General features: G+C 36.7%; 1 protein-coding gene across 1 annotated transcript; it reads left to right on the top strand.

Annotated features, from left to right (window-relative positions):
* Positions 1-11,821: 11,821 nt before the first annotated feature.
* LOC120145144 lies at positions 11,822-13,567 on the top strand. The gene is made up of 3 exons (XM_039159037.1): positions 11,822-12,701; positions 12,787-13,329; positions 13,405-13,567. The coding sequence occupies exons 1-3, from the start codon at positions 11,838-11,840 to the stop codon at positions 13,522-13,524; spliced, it is 1,527 nt and encodes a 508-aa protein (XP_039014968.1). The 5' UTR covers positions 11,822-11,837; the 3' UTR covers positions 13,525-13,567.

The raw sequence follows: 13,567 nt of genomic DNA, 5'->3' as shown, positions 1-13,567 counted from the left end.
CTCTACAAGCATACCCTTATTACGAAAACCGATGTGTGTATTGGACCAGTACTTAAACTTGACTATCAGACGAAGTGTGGTCGTAAAGGTTGCTTTACTCGCATAGCATCACCTTGGACCTTGAAAAACATTTGGTTTCGAAAATCCTGATCAATGGGTGCATTCAACTGGTTGAATACGAGGCGCTTCCTACTGTTTTCTTTGAATGTGGCAAGTATGGCCACATCAAGTACATTTTTCCCTTAAATGCCTCCCCTATTGACTCTGCTCCATCGAAAGTTCTTGCCCATCTTGTTCCTGCCCCAGATAACACTAATTTTGGTCTCTTGATACTCATTAAGAAGAGACAGCGATGCAACTCTTCTAAACCCCCTAGGACTGATTTAAATATAAATCAAGCTTTCAACAATGGCTCTCATTTTAACCCTATCTTCAAAGTTTCCGATAATGAGCAATTCGCCCAAATCCCCCAGCCTGCTACTACTATTGATCAATCGAGCTTTCGGATTACCCTCATCCAAAAATCAAAAGTTAGCAATTCTGCCAAGGGTAAAGCCCTAGTTGGTCCAAAAGTTAACAAACCCAAAGTTGTTTTGCCCATCAGGAAGCCTCTCTCAGTTCAATCACAAGATGTACCCTCTAAAGCCTCTCCGACCACCCCCACTGAAATTCTATCCTGAGATGAACACCAAATGATAGTTCAACAGCGAATACTACCTCTCCTCTAAACCCTTCAAAGTACTTTGTGTCAAAATTCATGAAAATGTTGATCCTAAAAGGGTGGTTGACTCTAACCTGTCTTCGATCTCTCCCCCGCCTAAACCTAATGAACCCCTTGATTGTTCTTCAAGTGTCCCGCTCCAGGGTACATATGCGTCATCTCCTAATCAATCCAAACTTTCCTCTTTGGTGATTTTTCAGTGAGCCTTGGAAAAGACTACATCAAACCTATCTGTGAAGAGCAGGACATATATGATGGTAGATTTATGATTCGTTATTTCTCTCCCTCCTTATCAATTGTTTTATGATAATTAAGTTTTTCATTTGGAAAGTTCAGGGTTGTGGTGACCCTAAATTTCTGACTACTGCTAAGGATTACATCTCAGAATTTAGACCTGATGTCGTTGGGTTCGTTGAACTAAGAATTAGTGGCTTCTAAGGTAACTATGCTATTGCTTCTCTTGTGTTTCCTCATTCTCATAAAATTGAAGCTCAGGGGTTTTCTGATGGTATACGGCTATGTTGGTATGATACAGTTTGTATCGATGTCCTTTTAAATCACTTCCAGTTTGTTTACTTCCGCGCCACTCACTTCAGGAACCAAACTTCTTCTTTGGTTACGGTCATTTATGCTAACCCATATACTCCTAAAAAGAAAATCGTTTGGCATCACCTTGAATCTCTATCTTTGACTATCAACTCCCATTGGATTCTTTTCGAGGACTTTAATGCTACTTTATTTTCCTTTGATCGCAAGGGTTGTGTTGTCACTACTGAAAAAGTAAGGACTTTCATCATTTTGTTTTCAATTCTAGTCTTAGAGATCTTGGTTTTTAAGGTCCTGACTTCACTTGGAAACGGGGCCACGCTTATGCTCGCCTTGACCATGCCCTCTGCAATTCCTATTGGGACGAGCTTTTCCATGAAGCTTTCATCCATCATCTTCTTCGAGTTCGTTTGGATCATTGTGTTGGGAAATTAAACAAGTAATTTCTATATAACCAGATTAGTGAGAATGTGAAATAAAAGCAGAATAATAACAACCGAAATTGATAACGGAGTTCGGCCAATTATGCCTACATCTCCAGACTGTTGTAGATCTTTTACTAAAGGGAGAAAATTTACAGGTGTTTACAAAAACAATCATAACTCACAACCCAATTACACCCTGAAAATTGCTCTCAAGAAAACTCTCTAATTTTTCTAGTATTGGGAGAGAGCTAGAATGATTTTGGGATGATTTTGAAGCTAAATGGGTTAGGGTATTTATAGTTGAAGCTTACAGACTAATCTTTTAAATACCCTAAAGTATAGGGACTAAATTAGGTAATTTTCCTTTGCCAATTTCAACAAAATATGCTGCCAACTTTGAACCACCTAATCAGCCGGCTGCCAAATTGGACCAAAGAATTCACTCTGCAGCCGCCGTGAATTTTGACTTGGACTTTCAACAATATCCCACTTGAAGACTGATTTTAATCAGTCTTCACACCTTGATCAATGCAGCAACATTTCTGGTCTTGTTACTCTAGCATGCCAACTGAAGCTGAACACAACTTCAGTTTGTCCATAGTCACCGTCTTTGTTAATATGTCTGCCAGATTTTAACCTACACTAATCTTTTCAAGTTTTAAAATCCCATCTTCCAGAAGAGACTAGATAAAATGATATCGCAATTGTATGTTCTTCGTCCTAGAACGAAAAGACGAATTCTTCGCTAGATGGATAACACTTTGACTATCACAATACAAGACATTGTTTTCTTGTTTCTTGCCTAACTCTTCCAAGAAACTTTGGAGCCAAACCATCTCCTTGCTGGCTTCCATAACAACGACATATTCTGCTTCAGTTGTGGAGGAGCATCTATCTTCTGTAGTTGAGAAATTCAACTCACTGCGGTACCTCCTAAAGTATAGACATACCCTGTAGTGCTTCTTCTGATGTCAACATTTCCGGCTAAGTCAGTATCTACATAGTCTGTCATTATCGTATCTACACCTTTAAAACAAAGTTCTTTGTTTGTAGTACCCCACAGATATCTGAGGATCTATTTGACTGCTTCCCAGTGTACCTTGCCCGGATTATTCATGTACCTGTTAACAGCTCCCACTGCTTGAGCAATATCTAGTCTAGTAGAAACCATGGCATACATCAGACTTCCAATTACTGAGGCATACGACACCTTCACCATGTGTGCATGTTCTTCCTTCGTCTTTGGTGACTATTCTTTGGAGAGTCTAAAATGAACACCTAAAGGTGTACTTACTAGTTTAGTATCTTGCATGTTGAACCTGAAGAGTACTTTGTTGATGTACTCAGCTTGTAATAACATCAAAGTCCCTAACTTTGTGTCTCTTTTAATCCTCATCCCAAGAATCTACTTTGCAGCACCCAGATCTTTCATTGCAAACTACTTCAACAATTTTTGCTTCAAGTTTATAATCTCTTGCATGTATGAGCCTGCAACGAGTATGTCATCAACGTACAACAATAAAATAATAAAGTTGTTTTCGAACTTCTTAATGTAGCAACAATGATCTACTTGGCATTTGGTAAAACCACTGCTACCCATGAAGCTATCGAACTTCTTGTGCCACTGTCTAGGAGCTTGTTTTAAACCATACAAGCTCTTCTTCAACCTGTATACCAGGTTTTTCTTATCTGCCTCTATGAAGCCTTTTGGCTGCGTCATATAGATTTCTTCCTCCAAATCACCATGAAGGAAAGTTTTCTTTACATCTAACTGCTCAAGATGTAGATTCTCTGCAGCTACAATTTTTAACACCAGTCTGATTGTAGACAGCTTAACAACTGGAGAGAAAATTTCATTGTAGTCAATACTTTCTTTTTAATGAAAACCTTTGACAACCAATCTTGCTTTATAGTATTTGCTCCCATCGTGCTCTTCTTTGATCCTGTAAACCCACTTGTTATGGAGCGCTTTCTTGCCTAGTGATAATTCAACTAATTCTCACGTCTGATTTGACATAAGTAAGTTCATCTCATCTTTCATTGAATACTCCCACTTGACTGAATCATCTGCCTTCATTGCTTCATCATAGTATTCTGTTTCACCATTCTCAGTCAACAACAAGTAGTGTAAAGAAGGCGAATAGCGTTGGGTTGGTTTAGGAATTCTGGAGGAGCGTCTCAGTTCTGGTGTGCCTGGTTCTTATTGAACTGCTTCAGGATTGATCTGAACATTATTTCCATAAATCTCCTCAAACTCAGCAAATTCCTTTGTTTCAGGTTCGGTATTGGAGCTACTTGATTCTCTGGTTGACCTTTCTTTGTACATCACATTCTCATTGAAAATGACATCTTTGATTCTGATGATCTTTCGATTTTCATAGTCCCAAAAACGGAACCAAACTCATCACCACCATAACCAACAAAGACATATTTGTTGGGCTTAGCATCAAGTTTACTTCTTTCAGCAGAATTTATGTGTAGATAAGAAATACAACCAAACACTCTTAAGTGTGAAAGGTTTATTTCTTTTCTGCTTCAAACTTCCTCTCGTATTCCGTTATCCAAGGGAACTGAGGGCCCACGGTTGATCAGGTAAGCTGCAGTGTTGATAGCTTCAGCCCATAGCAATTTGGGAAAGCCAGCATGTATCCTCATGCTTCTGACCATTATTGATAAATATTACTTTAAATATGAAATAAGAGTGAATCGAGATAAATTTCTTTTGTCTTAGATGTTAGATAAGTCAAATTATCTCGATTTCGTTTTCTAGTTTCACATTAAATATTGACCATTATTTTTTATTATGAAAAATAATAAACATTTTACTGGTTTCATTTTGATATCACATAAAATACCATTTATTATTTTTTATAAAAGGAACATTTGAAGAGGATTCGGTTTGTCCTAGATGTTAGGCAAACTTAAACTTTTGAATTTTGTTAGAAGTTAAAGTCTGTTATTTCTGTTTTACTTGTAACAAATTGACAGTTAGTTAGTTAGATTAGAATTATATATATGTATAGTTTCTATTCTAAAATAATACATATGAGGAATTATTCAATCTTGCATTTACAAATTTAACATGGTATCAATTTCCAGGCCACTATTATTTGGGTTTTTCCGTTCGGCCCATTTCTAATTGAGTGTTGTGGCTCAGTTTTTTCCTGCAGCAATTCCCTTCTCTATCTTTTTTCCCCAAATTGATTTCCCTAGGGTTCATGGCTCTTACAATTGATTCTAATCATCCCCTTTTTCTGCATCCTTTGGATATGCCTGGTGTTCAATTGGTATCGTATAAGCTCACCGGCTTCGAAAACTATATTGTGTGGAGCAAATCCATGTGTATCACACTCTTAGCCAAGAATAATCTCGGCTTTGTGGATGGAAGTTGTCGAAGGGAAGATTATGAAGGTTTGTTGCAATCTAAATGGGAGCGATGCAATACGTTCATTTTTTCGTGGATTCTGAATTCTGTGAGTTAGGATCTCTCTTCTAGTATTGTATTTGCTTCGAATGCAGAGGCTATTTGGAAAGACCTCAAGGAATGGTTCGATAAAATTGATGGTTCTAGGGTTTTCTTCTTGTATCGGTCGATTGCCACTCTTGTTCAAGGTGATTCGTCCGTTTCAGTTTATTTTACTCGTCTCAAACTCTTATGGGATGAGTACATTGCTCTTGTTCCTTTTTCTTCCTATGATTGTGAGGTTGCACAACAGAACTCGATTCATGTAGCTCAACAACGACTCTTCCAATTTTTTATGGGCCTCAATGAAATCTACTATGCGATTCGATGTCAGATTCTCATTATGAAGCCTCTCCTACCGTTAATCAAGCGTACTCCATGATTATTCAGGAGGAATCTCATCGAGTTCAGTTGTCTGGTGCACCTATTGAAGCTTTTGTAATGTTCTCGACTGTTTCCAAAGGGAATGATCGAAGGCGGTTCAATGGGACTTTTGAATATTGTAAAGTCAAGGGCAACAGTCGCGATCATTGTTATCGGCTTATCTATTTTCCACCAGATTTCAAGTTCAATAGGAAGAAGGCTCCTCAGGCTGCCATGATGGTTAATTCTGTGAACACTATTGATGGAGATGCTGAAACTGGTTCGATGATTTCATCCCCTGTCTCGATTGTTCCTACCTTTACTCCTGAGCAGTATACTCAGATCTTAAACTTGTTGAACAATAGTTTAACTTTAGATTCCAGTGTGAATCTTGTAGGTACTGTTGCTTGTAGTTTACCTGCTTTAAATGATATATATGTTCGTTGGATAATTGATACTGGTGGAACTGATCATGTCATATCTATTTTTAAGGGCTTGCAATCTCCTGTTTCATGTCCTTCCCATCATTTTGTTCATCTACCTATTGGTCAAACTGAACTAGTATCCCATATGTGTTCTCATAGGCCGACTTCTGATCTTGTTATATAATGTCTTGTTCATTCCTAGTTTCTCCCATAATTTGATTTCTGTCTCTCGACTTGTCAAAGATCATGATTGTGTCATTTCCTTTTATTCTGACATTTGTATCTTGCAGTATCTTTACACTGGCATGATCAAGGGTGTTGATAGAAGGTTTAAAGGACTTTATATTTTTGAGTCTACTAAAGGATCTACTGGTTTGTTTTCTACAAAACTTTGTAATTCTTTGGTTAGTCCTGGGAACATTTCTTCTGTTCATTATGTACCTACTGTTTCTGTCTCTAATAAAATTAATCTTTGGCATGCTAGATTTGGGCATGCTTCTGCTACGAAAAATTATCTTCTTATTTTTTTGATAAACTTGATACAAATGTTGTTCATACTTGTAATGTATGTCCTTTGGCAAATCAAACCAGATTGTCATTTCCCCTTAGTCTTACTAGATCTTCAAAACCTTTTGAACTCATTCATATAGATTTATGGGGTCCTTGTAGGATATCTACCCGTAGTGGTCATAGATATTTTTTAACTGTTGTTGATGATTGCACACGTGTGACTTGGGTATATCTCTTGAGAGTTAAAAATAATGTTTTTCTGTTTCTCAAACAATTTATTTCATTTACATCCACCCAGTTTTCCTCTGTCACTAAAATTGTTAGAAGTGACAATGGTACATAATTTTTCAATTCTCACTGTACTCATTTTTTCTCTTCTCTTGGTATTTTGCACCAGAGTTCTTGTGTTCAGACTCCACAGCAAAATGGAGTTGCAGAAAGAAAGCATATACATCTTTTAGAAGTAGCTAGGGCTTTACGTTTTCAATCAAATGTGCCTATTAAGTTTTGGGGTAAATGTGTGTTGACAGTTTGTTTCATTATAAACAAGCTTCCTTCTTCTGTTTTGCAATGGAGAACTTCTTATGAAATTATTTATCACAAACCTCCTGATATGTCTATCCTTAGAGTTTTTGGTTGTTTGTGTTATACTACTGGCCCTAAACTAACTGATAAATTTGCTCCTAGAGCCTTACCTTCTGTTTTCATGGGATATTCTAATACTCAAAAAGGTTATCTTTTGTTTGACCTTACTTCTAAGAAGATCTTTTTCAATAGAGATGTTATTTTTCATGAACATGTGTTTCCTTTTCATTTTCCTGTTCAGACAGATCCCTTTTTCCCTTTCAATCCCTCTATTCATGATTCTGAGTTCCTAATTCTTTCTTTTGGTCAGCAACATGTTCCTATTGTACCACATGATTCTTCTTCCATACTTGAACCTAGGCAATCATCATAACAGTTAGAATCTTTTATGGGTCCAGTAGCTCCAGTCTTGGTTAGGAAGTTTACTAGGGTTACTAAACAACCTCAATGGTTGAATAACTTTATTTGCAATTATGTTTTTACTTCTACTTATCCCATTTCAGATTCTATTTCTTATAATCATCTTCCTCTTGTTACACAATCTTTTGTTTTCTCTATTTCGCATCCTGTTGAACCTAAATCTTTTTATGAGGTCATTCAACTTCCAGAATGGGTACGGGCTATGAAGGATGAAATTCTTGCTCTTGAAACAAATAAAACTTGGTCAGTTATCTGGAAAAGTCCCTATTGGTTGCAAATGGGTTTATAGGGTTAAATATAATGTTGATGGTAATGTAGATAGCTTTAAAGCTCGTTTGGTAGCCAAGGGTTATAGTCAAAAAGAGGGTGTAGATTATGTGGATACCTTCTCACCAGTGGTCAAATTGGTTATTGTTCGTTTTCTTCTTGCCATTGCTTATGTTTTTTATTGGCCTTTGTTCCAGCTTGATGTGTATAATGCCTTTTTACAAGGTGATTTGTCTGAAGAGGTATATATGGAACTTCCTCATGGTTTTTGCAGTCAGGGGGAGAATAAGGTATGTAGACTGCAAAAATCTCTTTATGCTTGAAACAAACATCTAGGTAGTGGAATTTGAAGTTAACTGAGGCACTTTTAGGTGATGGTTATGAACAAAGCAAATTTGATTATTCTTTGTTCACAATGAGGAAAGATAAGAAGATTGTAGTCTTGCTGATTTATGTTGATGACTTGCTAATTACTGGCAATGACAATTTTTTATTGATGATTTAAAGAGTCTTTTGAACAAGAAGTTTAGAATGAAAGATCTTGGTGAGTTGAACTATTTTTTGGGTCTTGAGATTATGAGATCAACAAAAGGGATCTTAGTTAATCAGCACAAATATGCCCTTGAATTGATTGAGGAAATAGGAGTAAGTGGTTCAAAACCAGCAAAGACTCCCCTTGAATAAAATGCTAGGCTTACTACAACAGAGTATGATGAGCTGTGCACAAAAGGAAGTAATGAAGTTAATGAGTTATTAGCTGACAAGAGTGTTTATCAAAGGCCCATTGGAAGACTTATTTACCCCACACACCACAGACCAGATATATTTTGTTGTGCATCACTTGAGTCAATTTATGCATCACTTGAATAAAAAGAATCCTGGTCAAGGGATCTTGATGGATTCAAACAGCAGTTGTGATCTTGAATCATATTATGATTCAAAGTGGGTTGCATGTCCTATTTCAAGAAGGTATGTTTCTGGTTTTTGCATTAAGCTTGGAAATTCATTGATTTCATAGAAGTCCAAGAAACAGAATACAGTAGCCAGATCATCTGCTGAAGTAGAATACAGAAGCATGGTTGTTACATCAGTTGAATTGACTTGGTTAAATGGTTTAGCCAATGAGCTTCGGTTAGAAAGAAAGTATCCAATCAAGCTATATTGTGATAACAAAGCTGCTCTTCATATTGCAGCAAATCTAGTGTATCATGAGCTCACAAAGCATATAAAAATTGACTGTCACTTTGTAAGGGAGAATACAAGAAGAACTTATCAAAACAGAATTTGTGTCTTCTTCAGAGCAATTAGCAGACATATTTACTAAAGCTCTAGGAGTACAACAACATGAGTATCTTGTATCCAAGTTGGGGGTAAAAAATATTTTCTACCCACCAACTTGAGGGGGAGTGTTAGAAGTTAAAGTCTGTTATTTCTGTTTTACTTGTAACAAATTGACAGTTAGTTAGTTAGATTAGAATTATATATATGTATAGTTTCTATTCTAAAATAATACATATGAGGAATTATTCAATCTTGCATTTACAAATTTAGCAAATTTATTTTATACTCACTAAAAATTATTTTTATTATTAATAACTTAATTAAAAGGGATTTTCCTTGTTCTAGATGTTGAATGAGTTAGAGCTTTTAAATTTTATTTTTAGTTTGTATCTTCCAATTTATTTTATTTTAGGTATTAGAGACGTAGTTAGAGGATTTAGCAATTGATGTTAGGATTAGATAACATCAGTTCTTTTAGAATCTCGAATATTAGGGTTTTTTAGAATCTAGAATTGTTAACGAACTCTTTTTTGTATTTATATTCTTCACGTCTAGATTTCAAAAGCATGTCGTACATTTCAAATACTCTCGTCACATTATTTTAAACGACGTATTTTGTGAAATTAATTGGACATTTGATATCTTTCTAGACATTTGAGGATTTCGAGGTTATTTAACGAGAGAACATATGTTTGTTTTTTTATATATAAAAACAATATCATGAGAACTTTTGGACTTTGAGGAATACTTCTAAATTTTCTTAAAAGTCATAAATTTTTTAGGTGTTTTAAAGAGTTGTAAATTTCGAGCTTTTAGCATGATTCATGAAAATCAAGGTGTCTTCTTGAATGAGATTAAATTTCAACATTCTTCTAGATGTTGGAGAATGCTCGAAATCACTTATGAAACACTTTGTCCTCGGAATTTTACACATATTAATTTTTTGAATTTTTAGGGTTTTTGAGCATAATTTTGATTCTCTTATCCATTAGAGAATTCAAAGTTAATCTTGAGAATTTAAAAATTCCTTATTAATCTCAAAATATAATAATAGTATATATGAGTCGAGATAGAATATTTGTGGTCAAGTAAGCGCCATTTTTATGGGCGTTGTGAGAGTCTTAACCCTTCTTCATATATAACCGTGACCCTAAACCCACTTTTGATTTCCGTAGACCTAAATATTTTTATGGAGTTTTAATCTCACCTTAAACTGATGGGTGGCGACTCTCCCTCGTCATTTCACAAAGTCGTACAATTTAATTTTTTATTTTGTTAAAAAATGATGTCGACAAAAGTCATCCCTCCTGCCCTCGCTCAAAACTCCTTCATGGCTCTTCTGTCTTACTGGATCATGGCTAATTTAATGAACAAAGACAGCATCCCACGTATGGTAATTTCTTGGGTTGTTTTCTTTCCAACTTTCATTTGGCAGATTTGAAAAAGGAGAAATTCAAACAATTCAAGCTCTAGCATCGATGACACCCTCTAACGTAGTATTTTTTGGTCAACTCATGTTGAAGCTTGCCTTCAACCCATTGCTCCTCCAAGGACTAGATATCCAACTATGATCATGTGGCGACCTCCCATGCACGTGCAAAACTGTCTCAACTTTGATGCTTCGATTGACGTTTTTTCTGGCCTTGGCTTAGTCAGTGGTGTGCTCCGAACGAGAGAAGGTGACTGGCTTCAAGGATTCCACAAGTTTATCGAAATCTCGTCTCCTCTTATAGCTGGGCTTTGGGGTATCTACATTTGCTTGCATACTGCATGGAATTATGGTGTTGAAGCCGTGCAAAAGCCGATAAGCGATCCAACTGCTTCTTGTCCCTAATGCTGGTTATACGATGATTCCTCTCGTTAGAGTAATCAATACATGTGTGCTCATAGCTGGTATATGGAGTTTCTATGAGTCCCTCGTGAAGAGAACATGGTTGTTGATGGAGTGACAAAGCTCGACCCCCTCGCGATTATCTATTACACTCTTTTCCTTCTGCTCCAGATTCTATGCTTCAGCCTATTGCCCATGATTTACATGGCCCTCCGTACGTTAAACTTGTCAAAAGCTAGGTAGGCTTCGCATATCCTTTCATTCAAAAAGTATATATATATATCTTATTTGTGTGGTCAGACGTGTAATCAATAGATTTATATATGAATTCTTTACTTCTCTATTTATAGCCTTGCATTGAATAATTTTTTTTTATAATTCTGGATAAATACAAAGTAATATCTATTTAAAGATATTTAATCATTTGATAATAAATATTAACATTTTATATATGTGGTGTTCGAACCCGAAATCTCAAAGAATAACAATAATTCATTAACTGTTATGCTAAGGTCGATTGGTTAATGCATATTGAATATGATTCTAAAACTATACTTTTATATAAAATATTCTCTTACAACCTTTTATACAAAATAATATAGATTAAAGTTATGGGGGAATTATAAGTTTAGTTAATTTGTAATTGGGTGAATCACACCCAAACTCGCAAACTTTAAATGTGGATATTATCCCCATATGAATTGTGCTACGACTTACATATTATGGAATTTTATACAAGTCATTTTTTTGTCAAAATGTATATAAATTTTAATTCAAGAAGAATATCGTATATAAATTTTAATAATTACATTGATGGCGAAAATATAAATTGTCAATTAGATCCGAACAATTCTCAGTCCAAGCTGATTTCTATAACAATCCTTGTCCTTGTCCATGCTTTGGACCGAAAACATTGGAAGCATCAAAGAACAAAACCACCATCATCAACAACAAGATAAACAAAACCAAAATAAACGGTTAAAGCCTTGTAGGAAAACAAATGAACTCTACCCAGCAACGCATGCCACAGAACAGATTGAGAGGGCTAATCATTTATTTGCTCCTGGCTATGGCTTTACTGTACATTGCATACTCCAATCTCATGTTCAGCAAAACTGAGCGCAAAGGTCCCGCTCTAACCATTATCTCCAACAAAATTATAGCACCACCCTTTAACCATTCCTCCAACACCTCTTCGCCAGTAGAGCAAAGGCAAGTGAGCCCTGTTGTTGAACCACCACCACCCCCGATGCGATACCAACGATCCGATACTCAGCTGAAACACATTGCTTTCGGGTTAGCATCTTCGTCCCATTTGTGGGAGACCAGGAAAGAGTACATAAAAGCATGGTGGAGGCCAAATCAGACTAGAGGGGCGGTTTGGTTGGATAAGAAAGTGGTGACGAAGAAAGGCGAAGCTCTGCCGGAGATTCGGGTTTCCGCGAATACGTCTCATTTTAAGTACTCAAACAGGGTGGGGTCTAGATCAGCATTGAGGATAACGAGAGTGGTCTCGGAGACATTGAAGCTTAAAATGAAGGATGTTAGGTGGTTCGTTATGGGGGATGATGACACAGCTTTTATTGTTGATAATTTGGTCAGGGTGCTGTCTAAATATGATCATACAAAGTTTTATTACATTGGGAGTGCATCAGAGAGTCATATTCAGAATATATTGTTTTCATATTCAATGGCTTTTGGAGGGGGTGGATTTGCAATAAGCTATCCGTTGGCGAAAGAGTTGTCAAAGATGCAGAACAAATGCATACAACGGTATCCGTCATTATACGGTAGCGATGACAGGATACAGGCTTGCATGGCTGAGCTTGGGGTGCCCCTCACCAGGGAGCTTGGCTTCCATCAGGTAATGCTTCCACTTCTGAAGCAATGCAAATGTATGAATCTTTTCCCCCCATCAAACATAATGTATGAATCTTATGCTTGTACAGTATGATGTGTATGGAAACGTATTAGGCCTCTTGGGAGCCCATCCAGTGACTCCTTTGGTATCACTTCACCACCTAGATGTATTGTATCCTATATTCCCGGGTATGAGACGAGCACGAGCTATTTCGCACCTGCTTGAAGCCGCTAAATTGGATTCGGCGAGTCTGATGCAACAATCCATCTGCTACGACTCAATTCGATACTGGTCCATCTCGGTCTCGTGGGGCTATGTGGTTCAAATCTTGAGGGGAGTGATGTCTCCAAGAGAGCTTGAGATGCCGAGTAGAACATTTTATAGTTGGCACAAGCGAAATGATTACACTGCTTTTGCATTTAACACTAGGCCTGTTGTAAAGCACCCTTGCCAGAAACCCTTTCTTTTCTACATGTACAAAGTTAGGACTGATCATGAAAAGAACCAAACTATTGGAATTTACTATCATCATCGAACATTCAACCATCATTGCAGTTGGGAAATGGACTCGCCAAAGAAACTCAATTTTGTGGTGGTAGTAAAGAAGACAGATGACGATCGATGGCTCAAGGTAAACTTCTTTTCTGTTATTATGATCACAAGTTATATCGTATTTCCATCTGAACCCCCAAATTCGTTTTCGCAGTCGCCAAGGAGGGATTGTTGCAGAGTTCTTCCAAAGATTATAAACAGTACATTGATTTTAACTGTGGGAAATTGCAGAGACGGTGAAATTAGTGAGTTGCAGACCAAGAAAATGTTATGATACCGATAGGTTATTTTTTTAACCATGGCCAAAGTAGGCATAC

The sequence above is a fragment of the Hibiscus syriacus genome, unplaced genomic scaffold (genome assembly GCF_006381635.1).
Source record: "Hibiscus syriacus cultivar Baekdansim isolate YM2019G1 unplaced genomic scaffold, ASM638163v2 tig00110893_pilon, whole genome shotgun sequence".
Classification (NCBI taxonomy): Eukaryota; Viridiplantae; Streptophyta; class Magnoliopsida; order Malvales; family Malvaceae; genus Hibiscus; species Hibiscus syriacus.
This window is presented reverse-complemented; position numbering and strand designations above follow the sequence as displayed.